The sequence below is a fragment of the Cavia porcellus genome, unplaced genomic scaffold, assembly GCF_034190915.1.
Source record: "Cavia porcellus strain 051 isolate PalLab524CR breed Dunkin Hartley unplaced genomic scaffold, mCavPor4.1 scaffold_9, whole genome shotgun sequence".
Lineage (NCBI taxonomy): Eukaryota > Metazoa > Chordata > Mammalia > Rodentia > Caviidae > Cavia > Cavia porcellus.
The window spans coordinates 65,107,720-65,126,856 of record NW_026947492.1 but is presented as its reverse complement, the minus strand read 5'-3'; the positions used below and the strand labels follow the sequence as shown (position 1 = coordinate 65,126,856).

The 19,137-nt window shown below is 35.2% G+C and overlaps 1 protein-coding gene across 1 annotated transcript; it reads right to left on the bottom strand.

The window, feature by feature from the left end:
• Positions 1-18,171: 18,171 nt before the first annotated feature.
• Positions 18,172-19,131, bottom strand: LOC100714459 (olfactory receptor 51G1-like). Its single transcript, XM_003465381.2, has one exon. It carries the CDS (start codon positions 19,129-19,131, stop codon positions 18,172-18,174), a length of 960 nt encoding a protein of 319 aa, XP_003465429.1.
• Between the last annotated feature and the right edge of the window lie 6 nt (positions 19,132-19,137).

The following is a 19,137-nucleotide window of genomic DNA, read 5'->3' as shown; positions in this document are numbered from 1 at the left end:
GTTGCTCTTGTTCCCCCCGATGTCAACAGAAGAAGATCCACACAGCTTCTGTGAATCTACTTTGTGTTTTTATCCAAATCCACCATACTGAGTCTGTTTGATATTGGTGGACCTCTAACATCATCTCAGTCACGTCATTCATACTATCAAAGGAGAAAGACAACTCCATAGGGACACATTACTGCTTTCAGAGAGGAATCCACGCGTGTTCTCCCGCAAGATGTTTTATACATGAGAGAACGACTACCTTTGATTCAGCAACATTGCCTGAATCGATACCATCCTGCTGATCGTCTGTGAATTTATTTCAAATCTGTAGATGAAAAAAAAAATGGACTTCTTTATATTTTTTAGAAATTCAAAGTGTCATAAGATACCAATTTGTTTCTTCATATCCTGAGGTCGCCAGTTCTTCTAATGGTATTCTTATGCCAGTCATCTTTTAGTTTAGATCAGCAAATTTTCAAGTATGGCTCATATATTAGTGTAAATCAGACTCTATGTATGATAGCATAGTAGAGATATAAATAGTTGAAACTCAAGAACATAATATAAACAAAATGTGGTGGTGGTCTCTTGGAATCCCTGATGTCGGTTAGGCTGGGGTCAAAGAATCTCAAGATTTTAGCTCAAATTTTAAAAATAGGGAGGGATGGAGCTGTATGTCAGTGAAGGTCTTGAGTTGAATACTTAATACAATAAAAAAGAGAAAGAAATAAAAAAAGAAAAGAGAAATAATTAATAGAATAAAATAAAATATATGTATCTATATCATTTGTATCTATGTGGAATTGACAATAAGACACATAGAATGTTTGAAGAAATCTTTTCAATATTTTCTAAAGGAAATTCTCGACAAAAGATAATTTAATTTTTTCCATGTTTCTGGTTTTCTTCTTGCAATTATTGGTACATGTTTTCAGTACACAATAATTATATCTACCTTGGTGAACTGATACATGAAAATAAGACACTCATGAAATTTTTGATGTGTCTGAGCCACTGCTCTTTGCCACTTTAGATTTCAGCTTTACTTTGATTACATTTACAATAACTGACATCCTTAAAATTAGTTGTCTTCTTAGACAATTAATTTATTAGTGTGTTAGTGGTACATTAGTGGTAGTGCAGTAGAGAATCCTTGAAAGGACTAAAGGAACAAAGTCATAGACAATTGTAATACATTTGCTGAGGAAACACATTCTTAATGAAATATAAATGTTGGGGGAAATCCAGACAAATGATTTATTCAGAAAAAGCTAATTTCTTTGCTTTAAGTTTCCCACAGCTATGACAGCCATGAGATGTGGACAATACAGATTCATTAGTATTTAATGAAATATTGTTCTATGAGCTCAGTTATAAAAACTTAACTAAAAATAAAGGAATAAAGAGATTTATATAGTGAACCAAATATAATACCACCTAAGGAAAACAGATTTTTGAATACCAGAAATTATTCAGAAGAGGAATTCAGAATAACTTAAGAAAGTTTAATCACTTCTTAATTTCTCTGATGACTGAATTTTCTCAGAACTCTTTCTCTGATGCAAATATGAAAGTTATTTAATCAAAAATCTCACTTGCTAAAAATTATATGTTTTAAAAGAATGAAAAATTTAACTGTATATTAGAGAACTACCAGTGATTTTGAAAAGTCAAACTAGGTTGCTTTGTTCATTCCTAGACTTTCTAATGAATTTTCTGTATCTCAGCAGGCTCAGGAATCAGCTAAAGTTTTATTTTATGTAAACAGTACAAGAGTATTTCCATCAGCAGTAGGGATCAATCATACTAAACCTTCAGTAAAAGACTAGATTCTGCAGCATCATATGATGGAAAAGCCCCATCGTGTGACTCAGGTTAAGGAACATCTGATCAGTTAGCTAAGTACTATGGCTTTTACAGGTTTGCTCTGAAATGCTTAGTCCTATGACATTGCCATCCATAGCTCGCTGGCTTTCTAATAAGGGTAAATATTTATCTCTGAAAAATAATCAGAGTTAGAAGGGAAATTTGTTAGGAACAATCATCTCCTGACTTATTTCAGGTTAACCAGTTGACTACTGCGCACTGCCCTACAGGTACAGATGTAAAAGTGGGAGGTGAGGTAGCAGGTAAATATCTAGTAACCTGATACTGTGGATGGTATTAGAAAAACTAATAAAGACAAATTATGGAGGGAAAACTTCGGAACATTGACCCTTCCTCTCTAGATAGTGTCTGAGAGCTGGCTCAGTTCTTACCAGGTGTCTGGAGAGTACTGCCAGTTCTTCTGTCACTGTCACTCATCTCTCACTGATGCTCTTCCAGAGATTTCAGTCTATTTCTTCACACTTTGTGCTGAATGTTCTCTGTAATGGCGCCCAAGTGGTGTTAAGCAGAGAGTGTGACCATTTCTGAGTCAGCTTCTCACTCTGCTCTCTGTCTTTGTACTATCCGTGCTCTTTGTCAAACGTCTGACTCCGTGCTTGTATGTTCACTTTCCAACAAAACTCATGGCAAGGTCTGCAGCATTCTAGAACATAGTGTGAATTTCTTCAGCTCGTTTTGGAGAACAAAACTGCTAGATGCCATTTCTGATGATCTATGATGAAAGTGTGGAGAAGGAGGAGGAATTATGAACCCAGAATAAGAGATTTCCATGTCCCTAGCCAAAAGCACAAGAGACCTAATAAATTCTTAAGTCAGCTCTCTTGGGCTCATTCATACCAAATAAGCCTCTAACTCTCTCTTTGAAAATTTTCTTTTCTGATATTTAAATTCTGAGAAATTGTGATGTATAATTTTCTTTTTACAAGCTAAGTTGCTTTTCTGCTGCTTTTATATAATTATAAATTCTTGCTTTGTTGGCTTTTCCATTTTTTATTTTGTTTATTTATGTATTTATGTTGTGGTGGTACTAAGACTGAACCATGGGCTTTTGCTCTCAATTATATCTGTAGTGTATGTTCATTTGTTTGTTTTCTTACTGAGACAGGATTTTCCAAAGAAATATAGTTTCTTCAGGTGACAATTAAATTTGCAATCTTCCTGGCTCACCCACTCTGTGCAGGGATTATGGCCCTATCTGTGTTATAAAGCACCCTTATATACAGGTATGTTTGTATACCAGTTCCGCTCTATCTTAAAAAGTCATTGCAGGATTATTTCTGCAAGCAGGGAGGGATCCCAGGTTCCTGAGGCACCTTGGCCTGTGCCCAGCCGCGCCTAGCCATCGGCGTGCAGAGGAGGAGCTGGGTGGAGCCGGAGTGCCAACAAAAGGCCCTTCCTTTGTCTGGAGGACTGTGGATATCTCTGCAAGCAGGGAGGGATCACAGGCTCCTGAGGCACTGCGGCCTGTGGTGAGTACCCTAACCCGGCTGCGATTCAAGAGCTGTGGATCTACCAAGGGGCAGGTGGGCACACAGTGTCCCTGAGGCCCAGCTTGTATGGAACCGCAGAGTTCTGAACAAGCAGAGGAGGGCCATTGGTTCTGCAGGCCCAATGGCCTGGGGTAGAGTGGTGCCAGAGTCTCAGTAGCTGCAAACATAGAAGGGGATTTTCAACAGATCCTGAGGAGGCTTTTAAATAACACTTGAAACACAGAAATACAGGAAAATGACAAAACAAAAGGCCAAATTACAACCTCAAACCTCCAGCCCATCTCAGGAAACCCGAGGAGGAATGTATTTAGAAGAAAATATATCCCATCCTCCTCATACATCAGACACAATAGCTACTGAAGATGACAAGCAACTCCAGGAAGCTTTAAAGAAATTCAAACTTGAAATAATATCCCAGATAAAAGAAGAAATGATAAAAGAAATGAAAGAGATTCTAAATATATCTAAAGAAAACACAGATAAAAAATTGGAGGAACTAAACAAAAAGATAGAATCCCTAGATGAGCAATATAAGAAACAAACAGAATACACAATGCAGATGCACAGAGATATACAGGAAATAAAAAACTCCACTGAAAGTTGTAAAAACTGCCTTAATGAAAGTGAATATAGAATTTCAGACCTTGAAGACAGGATTGCAGCTAGTGAACAAGAAAGGAAAGATCTTTTAAAAATAACAAGGAATCAGGAAACAACAATTCAACAACTGCAAGATGATGCAAAGAAGAATAACATAAGAATGATAGGGATTAATGAAAAAGGAGACACCATAAAGGATATCAAGAGGATATTTAGAGAAGCAATAGCTGAAAATTTCCCAAGCATGAGATCAGAAACTGACATCAGGATCAGTGAAGCATGTAGAACTCCAAATAGTCATAACCAAAATAAAACTACACCCAGACATATAATAATCACCATCCCAGAAATCTAACACAAGAATAGATTATTAAAAGCTGTCAGAGAGAAAAGACAGATCACTTATAAAGGAAAACCTATCAGAATCACAGCAGACTTCTCAGCACAAACAATAAAGTCAAGAAGCGCATGGAGTGAAGTATTCCAGATCCTAAAGCAAAATGATTTCCAACCTAGACTGATATATCCTGCAAAACTATCATTCAAAATTGATGGTGAAATATGATACTTCCATGACAAAGAACAGCTGAAGAACTTCATGAACACCAAACCAACCCTGCAAAAAATATTGAAAGACAGTTTAGATACACAAAGGAAAAAACCACTAAGCAAAGCAAATAATTAAACAGAACAGAAAGATAAAGATGCAACAGCAGAGAGATAAGATTCCTACAATTAACCAACATTTCAAAGTAATAACCATTAATGTAAATGGTCTCAATGCACCAACCAAAAGAAACAGACTAGCAGAATGGATCAAGAAACAAAATCCAACCATATGCTGTTTACAGGAAACCCATCTAACCCAGAAGGATACTCACAGACTGAAAGTCAAAGGATGGAAAACAATTCTTCATGCAGCAGGAATCCAAAAAAAGGCAGGAGTAGCCATTCTGTTTGCAGAAAACATGAACTTTAAACCAACAATGACCATAAAGGATAAAGAAGGTCACTACATACTCGTAAGGGGAAAACTCCAAGAGGAAGAGATAACTATCTTAAATATATACGCACCAAACTCCAGAGCGCCCAGTTATATAAAACAATTATTAACAGAAATGAAAACTCAAATATCAGTAACACAATTGTAACAGGAGACCTTAATACGCCATTGACACCAAGGGACAGATCGACCAGACAGAAAATGAGTAAAGAAATAACAGAACTGAATCATACCTGTGAACAAATGGGTTTGATAGACATATACAGAATGTTCCACCCAACATCAGAATACACATTCTTCTCAGCAGTACATGGATCATTTTCTAAATTAGACCATATATTAGCTCACAGAACATATTTAAACAAGTGCAAAAGAGCTGAAATCATCCCTTGCGTGTTATCGGATCACAGCGCTCTGAAATTAGAAATTAATGATAAAAGATACTGCAAAAATCCCACAAACACATGGAAACTGAATAACACACTCTTGAGTAATCAGTGGGTCACAGAAGAAATTAAAGAAGAAATCAAACAATACCTAAAAGAAAATGAAAATGCAGATACAACTTACCAGAATCTGTGGGATGCAATGAAAGCCGTCCTGAGAGGAAAATTTATTGCACTGAGTCCCCACATCAGGAAAACAGAACGAATACAAATAAATAACTTGATGCTACACCTCAAACAGCTAGAAAAAGAAGAGCAAGTCAAGCCCAAAGCCAAAAGAAGAGAGGAAATTATAAAAATCAGAGCAGAAATCAATGCAATAGAGACTAAGAAAACAATCCAAAGGATCAACAAATCAAAGAGTTGCTTCTTTGAAAGAATAAATAAAATCGATAAGCCCCTAGCCAACCTTATTTAAAAAAGGGAAGAAAAAGCTCAAATTCATGCAATAAGAAATGAAAAAGGAGAAGTCACTACAGACCCAGTAGAAATACAGAAGATATCAACACCTATTTCGAAAACCTCTACTCTCAAAAGTTTGATAACACAGAAGAAATAGACAGATTCTTAGAAGCATATGAAGTGCCAAAGCTAGATCAAGAGGATGTAAAATTGTTGAATAACCCAATCTCGGTTACTGAAATTGAAAATGTAATTAAGTCCTTACCCACCAAGAAGAGCCCAGGCCCAGATGGATTCACTGCAGAATTCTACAAGAAATACAAAGAAGACCTAATGCCGACACTCCTCAAACTATTCAATGAAATTGAAAGGGAAGCAATCCTTCCTAAGTCATTCCTGGAAGCAAATATCACTCTAGTACCAAAACCTGAGAAAGACCCAACTAAAAAAGAGAACTACAGACCGATCTCCCTAATGAACACAGATGCAAAAATCCTCAATAAAATATTGGCAAATAGGATCCAACAAATCATCAAGAAGATTATACACCATGACCAAGTGGGATTCATCCCAGGAATGCAAGGATGGTTCAACATACACAAATCAATAAATGTAATCCACCATATCAATAAAGCCAAAAATAAGAATCACATGATCATTTCTATAGATGCAGAAAAAGCCTTCGATAAGGTCCAACATTTATTCATGATAAAAACTCTACAGAAAATTGGAATAGATGGTCTTTACCTGAATATAATAAAGGCCATTTATGACAAACCAACAGCCAGCATCATACTAAATGGCCAAAAATTGAAAGCCTTTACTTTAAAATCAGGCACAAGACAAGGATGTCCTTTATCACCACTCCTATTTAATATAGTACTGGAAGTACTAGCCAGAGCAATTAGGCAAGAAAGAGAAATAAAAGGGGTAAAGATAGGAAAAAAAGAAGTTAAGTTGCCATTGTTTGCAGATGACATGATACTCTACATAGAAGACCCCCTAAGCTCCATTGAAAGTCTCTTAGATACAATAAATAAATTCAGTAATGTGGCTGGATACAAAATCAATACTCAGAAATCAATAGCATTCCTATACACGAACAACAAAATTACAGAGAGGGAAATAAGTGAAACTGGACTATTCACATTAGCAAGCAAAAAATTGAAATATTTAGGAATTACTCTTACAAAAGAAGTGAAAGACTTATACAGTGAAAATTATAATACACTGAAAAAGGAAATTGAAGATGATCTCAGAAAATGGAAAGACATCCCTTGCTCATGGATAGGAAGAACAAACATTGTGAAGATGGCCATTCTCCCAAAACTCTTATACAGATTCAATGCAATCCCAATAGAAATACCATCAACATACCTTATAGATCTAGAGAAATCACTCCTAAATTTCATCTGGAACCAGAAGAGACCTAGAATCGCAAAAGCAATTCTAAGCAGCAAAGACAAAGCAGCAGGCATCACAATCCCTGACTTGAAATTATACTACAAAGCAACAGTAGTAAAATCAACATGGTATTGGAATCAAAACAGAGCCGAAGATCAATGTAATAGATTAGAAGATACAACCACAACTACAAACACACTCAACCACCTTATCTTTGATAAAGGAGCCAAGCAGGTTCACTGGAAGAACGACAGTCTCTTTAATAAATGGTGCTGGAAAAACTGGCTCTCCATTTGCCGAAAACTAAAGCTAGACCCATGTCTATCACCATGTACTAAATTAAAATCTAAATGGGTCAAAGATCTGAATATTAAAACAGAAACGCTAAATCTATTGGAAGACAAATTGGGTAGAAACCTTGGAGACATAGGAGTAGGTAGAGAATTCATGAACAGGACTCAAACTGCATGGGAAATACTTCCCAGAATCAATAACTGGGACCACTTCTTATTAAAAAGTTTCTGCATGTCAAAAGAAATCTCCAGCATAGTGAAAAGAAAACCCACAAACTGGGAAAAGATTTTAGTGAACTCTCTCTCAGACAAGGGACTCTTGTCTAAAACATATAAAGAATTAAAAAAAAACTCAGACCTCCAAAATTCAAAGATCCAATCCAAAAATGGGCATCTGAGATGAATACGCAATTCTCAGATGAAGAAATGCAAATGGCAAATAAATACATGAAAAAATGCTCATCATCATTGGTCATTAGAGAAATGCAAATTAAAACCACACTGAGATACCATCTCACTCCTGAAAGAATGGCCAGGATCAAGAAAACCAACAACAACAAATGCTGGAGAGGCTGTGGGGAAAAAGGAACTCTCCTGCACTGCTGGTGGGAGTGTAGACTGGTACAGCCTTTGTGGAGGTCTGTCTGGAGGTTTCTCAAAAAGTTGGGATTGTAAATCCCATTTATTCCAGCTATTCCACTTCTAAGCATATTCCCAGAAGAACTGAAAGCATCATACCACAGGGATATATGTGCACCTATGTTTATAGCAGCACAATTTGTAATTGCCAGATCTTGGAAACAACCCAAGTGTCCATCAACTGAGCAATGGATAAAAAAGTTGTGGTATTTCTATACAATGGAGTATTATTCAGCTATAAAGAAGGATCGCATTGAGATATTTATCAATAAATGGGCGCAGCTTGAGACCATACTCATAAGTGAAATAAATCAATCTCGCATGTGTGAATACCGAATAGTTTCCCTAATGTAAGTAATGATTCAATTATATAAAAATATGTGATAATCATGATTCCCCATTATGTGGCCTTGAAGCCTTATAAAATTTTCACTTATTAATTAGAAAGGCTTTATTCTGGGCTTCATGATATGGAAATATTTGAAGCTATAGTATATGAAGTTTTATCCAAATATTTTAAGGAAAAAGACAGACACTATGGTAACTACTATTCTTTAAAAAATTATTTAGCTATTTCTTATGTTTATTTTAATTAAGGGAAAAATTAAATACATTAGGATATATAATGGTAACTCTTTTCGATCTCCTATTAACTTGTTTTGAAGTCCTGTAGTACTCCCAGGATCTTGTTTTGACTGATTAGACTCTGTTCCATTCTGTGTGATAGTAGCAAGTCTGAGGGTATAGGCAACTAATTTGAAGGCAATAAGATTCACAAAGATGCCCATTCTGGTTTGACTATTGTCTCCTTTAGAAGTCCTGTAATGTTCACAATGCCTAAGTTTTATTGGTCTTGTTCTCCACTGTTTTGTCCAACTTTATAATATCTAATGAGATAGACAATTCCTTTTAAGGAAACAAGAGACAATGTTGATAACCATTGTTAATAACCTTGCACTCTGTTCTACATCATGTGCTATGTCTATCCTTGCTTTTGACTTACAGCTTTGTTTTGCCATATTTGACTTTATTCTCTCCCCCCCAAAAAAAGTAATAAGAACTAAGGAGTAATAAAATCCAAAATGTGTAAATTTTGTTGTAAAAAAGAGAGGGAGGGAAAAAAAAAGTGCTCTAACGGATATAACAGCAAGTGTGTTTAGGAGTGTTAAATAGCTGACTATATTAATGTTTTTGGATCATTGAACACAGCTGTTTGCAGTCTCTCTGTTTGAATGTCTACTTTGTATTCTTTGATACTGTGATTTGAGCAGCTATTTCCAAGATGATAATATGTAATCTATTAACAGGTGATTTCTTACTGTTATGTTTTTTTTGTAGTTCTGTATTATGTGTAACCTTACACTGCTTTGTTTTGTTTTGTGTTTTTCTCTTTTTCCTCTTAAATAAAAAAAAATAGAAAAAAAAGTCATTGCAATAATATTCTTCATGGAGACAAGCCTTCCGTTATTTTTCTAAAAAGAAAAATATCTACCTTTATATTTACTGTTTTTCCCTTATTTACCTCTTGGTCTTTTGCAGTGTGTCTCATTCTTCTCAGTTTCATTCTATTCTTGCCCTTTTTTGCAAAGTCAGTAATGTCCCCCAAAGTGATCCCTCATACTACAAAATTTCTAAGACCTACCACATAGAATTCTAACCAATAGGGCTGGGGGTTTATCTCAGTGGCATAAGCTCCAATAAAGATTTATTCATACTTCACTTGCTACTTTGCATCCTTCTCTTTCAATTGTGACAGGTCACTTACATGTGAAAGAATTTTATTATGTAGTTTGGATCACAGCACAAACAATACAATGTCACATTCTTCTAGCTTCTGTGCTTGGAGCTAGGATGTCATTTATCATGAAAGCACCGAGAAACATATATAGGTGAGCACACATTTGTGTACCTCACAACTCTGTATCAGTTTTCTAGACTTCCTGTATGTAAATGGATGAGAAATACTTGATGAAACATCAAAGCATTGCCTCACTTAGTAAGACCAGCAATGGTAGAGAGCTCTCATAATGGATTCCAGGGAGAAAGTAAGGTTGGATGAACATGAAAGGAATCTGCTATGCTCCCCTGAATTTCTCCTGTTAAAGAAAGGGAAGGAAGTGTGAACCAATGCTGACGGACATGACTCAAAGACCTAGGACAATCCTCAGCTTATTCTTCAGTCATAAGCAAATAATTTCAATTAGTTTGGGTTCATTCTTTTTTTCTACTTTGCAGAACTTAATTAAATGTATCGACTCCTTAAGATTCTATCCTTGGTCCTTTTCATTCTGCTATGCACATTTTCTCTTAGATTCTTCCACTTAGAATTTAGCTTCCACTTTCATTGTGCCTACTCTGATAACAATATTTCTAGTCTTCCTTCATGTTTCCAGGCACAAAGGGTGAATATGACTCATTCAAACTTCACTTTATACCTCATATTCTTTAAGAAACTGTTCATAAAAGCTTTATTTAACTCCAGAGTGGGTAAAATACATATTTCCTTTTATCTGTAGAGTTTAAAACACCTTCATATAATATACATCATTCTAGGTGACTCTTTGTTAATCTCCTGCTTATTCTGTGAAGAATCACCATTCTAATTTGTGTACCCCAAGTACATAGACATGATTGCCGTATGAAGTAGTCACTGATCTGGCATAGGAAGTACTGGATAAAGCCTATTAGAACTCTTATTTTATTCATCATTTTTCCGTCCCCTGGGACCTAAACTCAGAACCTCCACATTAACATATATCCTCAGCTCCTTATAACATTTTAAAATTATTATTTTGTAGAAGGGTCTCTCTGAGTTTCTGCCTTACAGAAACAGCTAACTCTAACTTGACCCTACCTCAGCCTCCTATAAAACTGGTCATCACGAGTGACTTACCTCTTACTTTTAAAAAGGAGAAAATTTTATTTGAAAATGTTGTTGAAAAGTTAAATATGCTGAATTCCATGATGTCTTTCTTAAAGCTGTTACACCTTGAGAATCATCATTTTTATTAAAATGTTTTAGGAACACACATTAGTGTGATTTAGTGTGTCATCCTCAGGTACTTGATAAATTAAGTGACATTATAGTGGATTCTATTCCATCCATTAATTTTGCTGAGATACAGCACTTTTACGAGATAACTTCTGATAACCACTAATTTAAATATATCAAGAAATATGTACTTCCTTTGATATTTTTTTTATCTTAAATATTCTGTCCTTTTTCCTGTTATCTACACAGAAGACTGACTGCTGTTTTGATGTTCTCACAGTTATATATAACATATTCTGATCATTTGCTCTCCTGTCACACCCTTTTCTTGATGCTTTTCATGTTCTACAGTAGTCTTCTTGGTACTTTACTCCCATAATCTCTCATTTTACCCATGGTTCCATATGTAAAGGAAACATGTGCTGTTTGATTCTGAGGTCCATCTATTTGCCTGCAGACGACATGGTTTTAAATTCCTGGCTAAATGTGACTCCGTTGAGAACCCATAGTCTTTTCTTTTAATCTTTTTGACAAATATTTGCCCTATCTCTGCTTGCACAGCTTCTTCTATGAATTATGCCACAATAAATACAGCTAGTAGATTTTGCTATAGTATTGTTTTTTCTTTTGTGTAACTGGCTCTTTTTCCGACTTAGGGCTCAGGGTGATACTGGATTCCCTAAATGAATCTGAGCACACTCCATCCTTTCAATTTCTTGGAGAACTTGAGGTTTACTAGTGATAGAACATTCTTGACATTCTTTAGAATTTAGCTGTGAATCCATCTGGCCCCATACTTTCTGTTTGGTTTGGTTTTTGATGAGTCCATTTTTGTGGGACTTTGCCAGGTTTTACATGGTTCCTGTCCATCATGGTGTTGACCCTTGAAACAGCAGCATATCTCTCCTACAGTAACTCCCAATTTTGTCTTCTGGTCCCAAGAAAATAAACTTTCGGTCTCCCTTTTCTGCATACACCAGTGATCCTCCAATCCCTCTCCTAAGACCATCCACTCAGGTAGTCTCCACCTCCTAGGCCAAAAGTCCTCCAGTCCTCTCCCAATATGACGACCTGTCCACTCAGGTCATCTCCACTCCTATCTGAATTCCATAAAAGCATCTCCCTAACTTTGTCTCCTTTGAGGGAATCTTGCATTCTACCACAATCCTCCCAAGCCCATAATTAAGACTGCTCTGTCTGTCTGTCTGTCTGTCTCTCTCTCTCTCTTTCTCTCTCTCTCTCATCTCTAGCTCTCTCTCTTTTTCAACTATGCTAAAAACTCAACAGTTTTCTTTTGTGTTTGTTTTAAGTTATTTACTACTGTGCCAATATCTTTGATATTGCGTTGTCAAGAAAATTTATGACTTCTTGGATTAGATTTGTTAATTTTATGCTTCTAGGAATCTGTCCATGTTTTTAAATTTTGCTAATTTTTTGGAATAAAAATTTTAAAGGAGTTTCCAACTGTCTTCTGGATTTTGACAGTATCTAAGTGCATTGACATGAGCTTTTTCTCTTTCTCTGGGTCAGTCTGGCTAAGGGCTTATCTATTTCATATATTATTTCAGGGAACTAGCTCTTTAATTTGTTGAATGTTTTATAGAAATTTTAGTCTCAATGTCATTGATTTATGCTTTATCATTTTAAATTCCCTTTTTAATTTGAGAATTTTATCATTGTTTCTCAAGTATCTTAAGATTTCTTATCAGATTATATTTGGGCTCCCTCTGTTTTTCAAATGTGAACAGTGATTGTGATGAATTTTCTTCTTAAAACTGTTTTCATAGCATCCTGGAGGTTAGTGTGAGTTGTACAATCACTGTCATTAACTTCCAGAAATTTTTAATTTCTTCTTTGATTTGAATCTGTGACACATTTGATTGTTTAGGAATATGCTGTTAATTTTCCATGATTTTTCCCTTTCCAAGATTTGTTACTGATTTCTGCTTTCATTTCACAATCTGATGGCATGCATGTGCCAATTTCAATTCTTTTATAATGACTTAAGCAGGTTTGTGAACTAGTAATCTATTTTGGAAAACATAGCATGTGCTGCTTAAAATAATGTATACACTGTTGTAGAAGAGTGAAGTACTCTGTAACTTTATTGAGTCTATGTATTCAAGGATGTTACTTATTTGTTGCTTATGAGAAAAACCTTTATTCAGCAGTTTTTGGATGGAGTGCTTGGTAAATGGATTAGGCACAGTTTAGGGCAAATTTTAACTCTGTTCTTACTTTTCTGAAATTCTATGTGGACAAACTACCCATTGCTCAAAAAATTAAATTCTATATTTGTTATTATTTTGGAGTTCATTTCACATTTTAAACCTTGTAATATTTATTTTATGTATCTGTCTTTTTTAATACTGAGTTGTATATTTCAGAATTTTAATGCTTATTGTCAAGTGACTACTGTATCATTACTTCCCTCTTTTTATAGGTTTTGATTTTAAGTTTATTTTGTCTGATAAACTTAGGGCTACACTTATTCAATAAACCCAAAAACATTGAGATACATTATCTCAAATACATAGAGACACACTATCTCAAAAAAAAAAAAAAAAAAAAAAAAACCCACAAAGAAATGTAAAGTGAATTTTTGTAAGCAATATATAATTGGATTTATTTTCATTTAATGAGTTATCCTGAGCCTTTTAACTGGGAAATTTAATTCATTTGCATTTCAATAATTGCTAAGATGTGAGATCTTACTTTACCCATGCTGATACATATTTTTCGACCTTTACTACTAATGCTTTTTCTAAACTTCTTACCATCTTTTTTGGTAAGTGGATTATTTTCTCTAATATGTTTCCTATTCTTTTATTATTGCTTTTGGATCTATTACAGACCTCATCTTTGTTAGACTTGCAAAAATAACTTCTGGTTATAACAATCTACTTTGAAATGTTAGTAGATTAACATGATTCTAAGCACATGAACTACAAAAAAGAATGTGAAACCATGTACTAATCAGAAAGCACTAAGTGAACAATTTCAACTGTGATAACCCATTTGCAGGTTTTATATTGGCTTACATTATTAGTGATATTAATTATTACAATTAATTAATTTTAGTCTCACCTGCCACGCTTCCAGTACTAGAACATTCTGAATTATCTGCATAGTTCTTAGGACTGAGATATTTTACCTTTTCATGATTTCTTCATATTCCTCTTTCAGTTTGAAGAACCAAGTGTGGCATTTCTGTAATATTTGGCTAGATATTATATATTTGATCAATTTTGGCATCTGGAATATTTTCTTATCTTATCTAAGTTTCTAAAGGATCGTATTTACTGAGCCCAGTATTGTTGGATTACAGATTTTTCCACCAAGGGTTAGCCAAACTAAAATTTTTTTCACAGATAAGTTTTCTGTCATGCAAATTGAAAGACACTCCTCTATTGGTTCACCTCCTTTTTAAGTTCATTTTTTATTATGACTTGTTTGCCAGCCATAATGATTACATGCGTCATATACAATTTGTACCTGTATGTACTGCATCTACGTTTTTCACATTACCCTCACCCTCTTTAAATCCTTTTGTCCATCTACTTTTAAAAGCTCTGTTTTCATCTTTTCCTTCCATTTTTTAAATCCCTGTTTCTTCCTTCTTTCCTCCCTTTCTCCCTTCTCATTGGAGCACATTTGTCCTAAGTCCCAATATCCAGCCCACACTTTACTTCTCAGTAACACTTTCATTTGTCTTGACTCCTTGAGAGAATGTTTGTCTTTCAAATTTGGAAGCTTGATTACAAGATGACTTGAGATACACTTGCTTGATCTACAATGCAAATCTAACTGGAGACATTTGATCTTAGTACTTACTTTGAATTTTGTGACTTTCTCTGGTAATGAGAATTTACCTGGGATGAATTATTTGAATAAACTTTCTTTCTTGTCTGCATTCTAAAGAACTTGAATGCTTGTAATTTATTTGCCCTTATAAAGTTGTCCCCAAAATATATAAGCTCGCTTTTTATTGTATTTTATTTTTTCTCCCACAATTGTGTTTTTACAAAGAATCTATGTTCTTGTTCACCAATTTCTTCTTGTTTGATTTACTGTTATTATTTCAGCATTTTTTAAGTTTTTTCAGCGTGCTTCAGCTCAAAGACTTCTGTTTAATTTTTAAAAGAAATTTCTTCCCTACATTAAATATCTCAATTAAGATTCTGAAATATTTCCCATTGTTTTTTTAAAGCTCTGAATTTAGTCACAGTTGTTTTAAATTCTGTGTCTATCCTGATTATTACCTATCAACTCCTGGTGCCATATTTTGAGTACTAATTGAGTTCCTTGTTTCCAGAAAAGTCTTGATGGTTCCTGGCAATTTGCTAATCATCCAGGAATTGAAGGATTAAGAATTTATTCTAGAACTAAGTATTTATTAAATACTTACCTAGCCCACATGTCTAGAAGTTCTAAGGAGGCTACACATTCTCTTTGCACCCTGGGTGTACATGGACTATTCAGCACTGGGTAGTTCCCATATGGAGGTTTTCTGGGAGTTTGTTGTAAATTGTTATCACTCCTCGTGCTACAGAAAACCCTAAACCCACGCTTACACAAACTCGGTGTTGGTGTTGTTATATTACTCTACATCAAGTGGGAATGTGCCTAGAGAGAGTAGTTCATTCTTACAAGCCTTTCATTCTGTCCATACTTAGTAGACTGGGGTCATGCCTTGATAGGGTTTTCCTTTGCTCTGGGATTACACACTGTGGATGGAACAGCTCCAAACTCTTGGATCACAGATTTGGACAACAGGAGTGCAAAGCTTTATTACACCCACAGCCTACAACATGGTGAAATCAGTAAACGCTGAGTTAAGAGCAAATCGGTTGTCTGTTTCTGAGGTAGTCTTGCCCAAGACCATGAAATCAGCCACAGAGGTGCTCTTTACTTTTGTTTCTTTGTTTCTTTTGAATTGAATATTGATTATAGAGCCTTCACAGTGAGCTTCATCTCCAGATTTTCTTTTTTTTTTATTATATATTTTGAGATACAGTGTCACCTAGTCACCACTTTTCTCTGGCGGGGATCAACTGAGTAATTCTGCCATAACTAACTGATGTAACTCAGCATACTCAGCTTGCTCTCTGGAATAGATGAGCTATAGTCAGACTGAGGTAGTGTATTTTTTTCCTAGGACTGGAGCTTTTCCAAAGGGTCTGCTCCCTTTGATGGGAGGTCAGAGACAGAAATGGAAGTTTCTTTTTGGTAGTATACATACCTCTTATATGTCTATTTTCTAGACAGATGTAAAAGAACATTATATGATAATGGAGAATAATTTTTATCTCAGTCTCACTACTACAACAGGAATGATGAAATATCATACCTGTATAGATTTTAGACAAATAGATAACACCTTAATCAGGTAGTAACATCTTGTAATAGCTCTAGGATTTAAAACTATAAATCCAAACTAATTCTCATGTATTTATGGTTCATTTATTTCAGAATCATTTATACATTCAGTAGCACTTCTACAACAAGCAAAGAGCAAATTCCTTCAGGTCTTGGTTAATCATTAGAAAAACTTAATATGAAAACTCATGGATTCTTGTTAATACATCTGCAAATGTTAGAAGTGTAAAGCATTTTTATGTATTCTTTTCTTTCTATTTAATTCATTGAGCCACTGTAAGTGAATTTAGTTTTTTTTTTTCCATTAGCATCAAAACGATTGCAATACAAGGCATGTATGCTACATAATTTCCATAAGAGAAATAATTTCTGTAAGAGAAATGTGAAATGAAACATAGGTTATAGAAAATAGGGAGATAGACCTTTTGTGAAAGAGAAGGTGACCAAGTGACCAAGAGAAAGGAACAGTGGAGAGGGAGAAGTAAAAGAAAGATAAAAAAAAAAAAAATGCAATGTGTTCTATCTACCAAATCCCTAGAAGGAATGTGTGCACTTTAGATTGTAAACATGTACTGATGGACAGAAAACAATTAAAGTAAAAAAAAGATAAGATAGATTTGTACTTTCAAAAAACATTTATAGGCTGAGGTTTTAGCACAGCAATGTAAGGTCTTGTCTGGCTAGCATAAGGTTATGAGTTCAGCATCCAGTACAAGACTCACATATGAGCTATGTGTTTCCTGTTTATATATTTGTTAGTAATATATGTCAGTAAACTACAGTTTTCCTATTAATATATAATATAGGTGGAGATACATTTAATCAGTTGTTTACAGCTAATACATTTACACTGATATCTGGATGTTTAAAACATATAGCCTTGGTGTTTTTATAAGAATGCAATTAATCCTAAAGTATGAATTAAATAGAATAAAACCAAAAAAATGAGTTTGCTTATTATATCCATGGAGAAACTTTCCTTAGGCAGGAAGAGAATCTGAATACCAAATTTGAAAAGGTAATGGTGATGCAAGATGAGGCTTCATCATATTTGTTTTTAGACAAAATATCGATTTATAAAAAATAAAGGTTACTTAAAAACAAAAATACATATACAAAAACAATAATTGTACAATAAAAAGCATAAGATCCCATGTTAAATATTACAATATGTCAAGAAGCAAAAATAGGGCCTGGAATTTAGTTCAGGGGCTCAAGTTCTTTTGTGGTAAGTGCAAGGTCATGAGTTCAGTCCCCAACACAAAAAAAAAAAAAAAAGAAAAAAAAAAAAAAAAAGAAAGAAAGAAAGAAGCAACAGGTATATGAAAATATAGCAAATATACATTTTAATATTCAAACAAATCTTTACAGACACTGAAAAAGGTTTAAACATAAAAGTGGAAGAAAATAAATGAAAACAATTTCCCACATATTCATCCATAATGTACTCAAGCCTACAGTGATATTAGGAAACACACATGAAAACAAGTTACTTTGTCTCAGTTGACACAAAATTCAAAGAAGCTCCTCTGGCTCTGTTTCTGTCTGTTAAGGAATCTTTTCTAACTACTCTTCCATTTACGGCAGAGATTTGATCATAGGTTATCATCAGTAGTAGTGATATAATTATTATTTCTTCAGGACATTCCTATATTCCAACAGAACTAATTGTGGGGTGTAGTAATAGCTGGAGGACCGCTTGGCGGATCTTCTTAGTTTTCACACTATAGATGATTGGGTTGAGCACTGGTGGAACTATTAAGTAGATATGAGCCATGAAAATGTGGACAAGGGGGGAGGAATGCTTGGCAAAACGATGGACAATAGACAACCCTATCATAGGCACATACAGAATGAGCACGGCACAGATGTGGGAGGCACAAGTGTTGAGTGCCTTCATTCTCCCCTCACGGGATGAAATTCTTAACACAGAATGAAGGATGAAAGCATAAGATACTAAAATGCCCAGAGCATCCAGGCCCCAAAGCAGAATAATCAAAACCAAACCATATATAACGTTAAATTTAGTGTCAGCACAGGCAAGGTGGATTATGTCCTGGTGCAAACAATAGGCATGAGAAAGGACATGGGAATGGCAGAATGTAAAGAAAGCTAAGCGAACCATAACTGGAATTAGTGAAATAGCGCTCCTGAGCAGGGCTGCAATCCCAACCTTGATGATCAGCTTTGGGGTGAGAATGGTAGCATATCGCAGTGGGTGACAGATAGCTACATATCGGTCCAGGGCCATGGCCAAGAGCACAGATGACTCAGTGAGGGAGAAAGTGTGAATCACAAACATTTGGACCACACAGATATTGAACTGAATCTCCCTAGAAATAGACCAGAGCACCCTGAAAAGTGTTATCATCGGAGGCAGGGACATGCCCATGTCAGTGAGAGAAAGCATGGCCAGGAAGTAGTACATGGGCTCATGCAGCCTGGGGTCTGTCCGGATGACATGCAGGATGGTGCAGTTGCCTGTTATTCCAACAAGGTAGAGGAGACAGAAGGGGATGGAAATCCAGTGGTGAAATTCTTCATAGCCAGGGATACCTGTGAGATAGAATGTGGAGGACAGGGTGCTGCTGGCATTTGAGGTTGTCATGGAGAT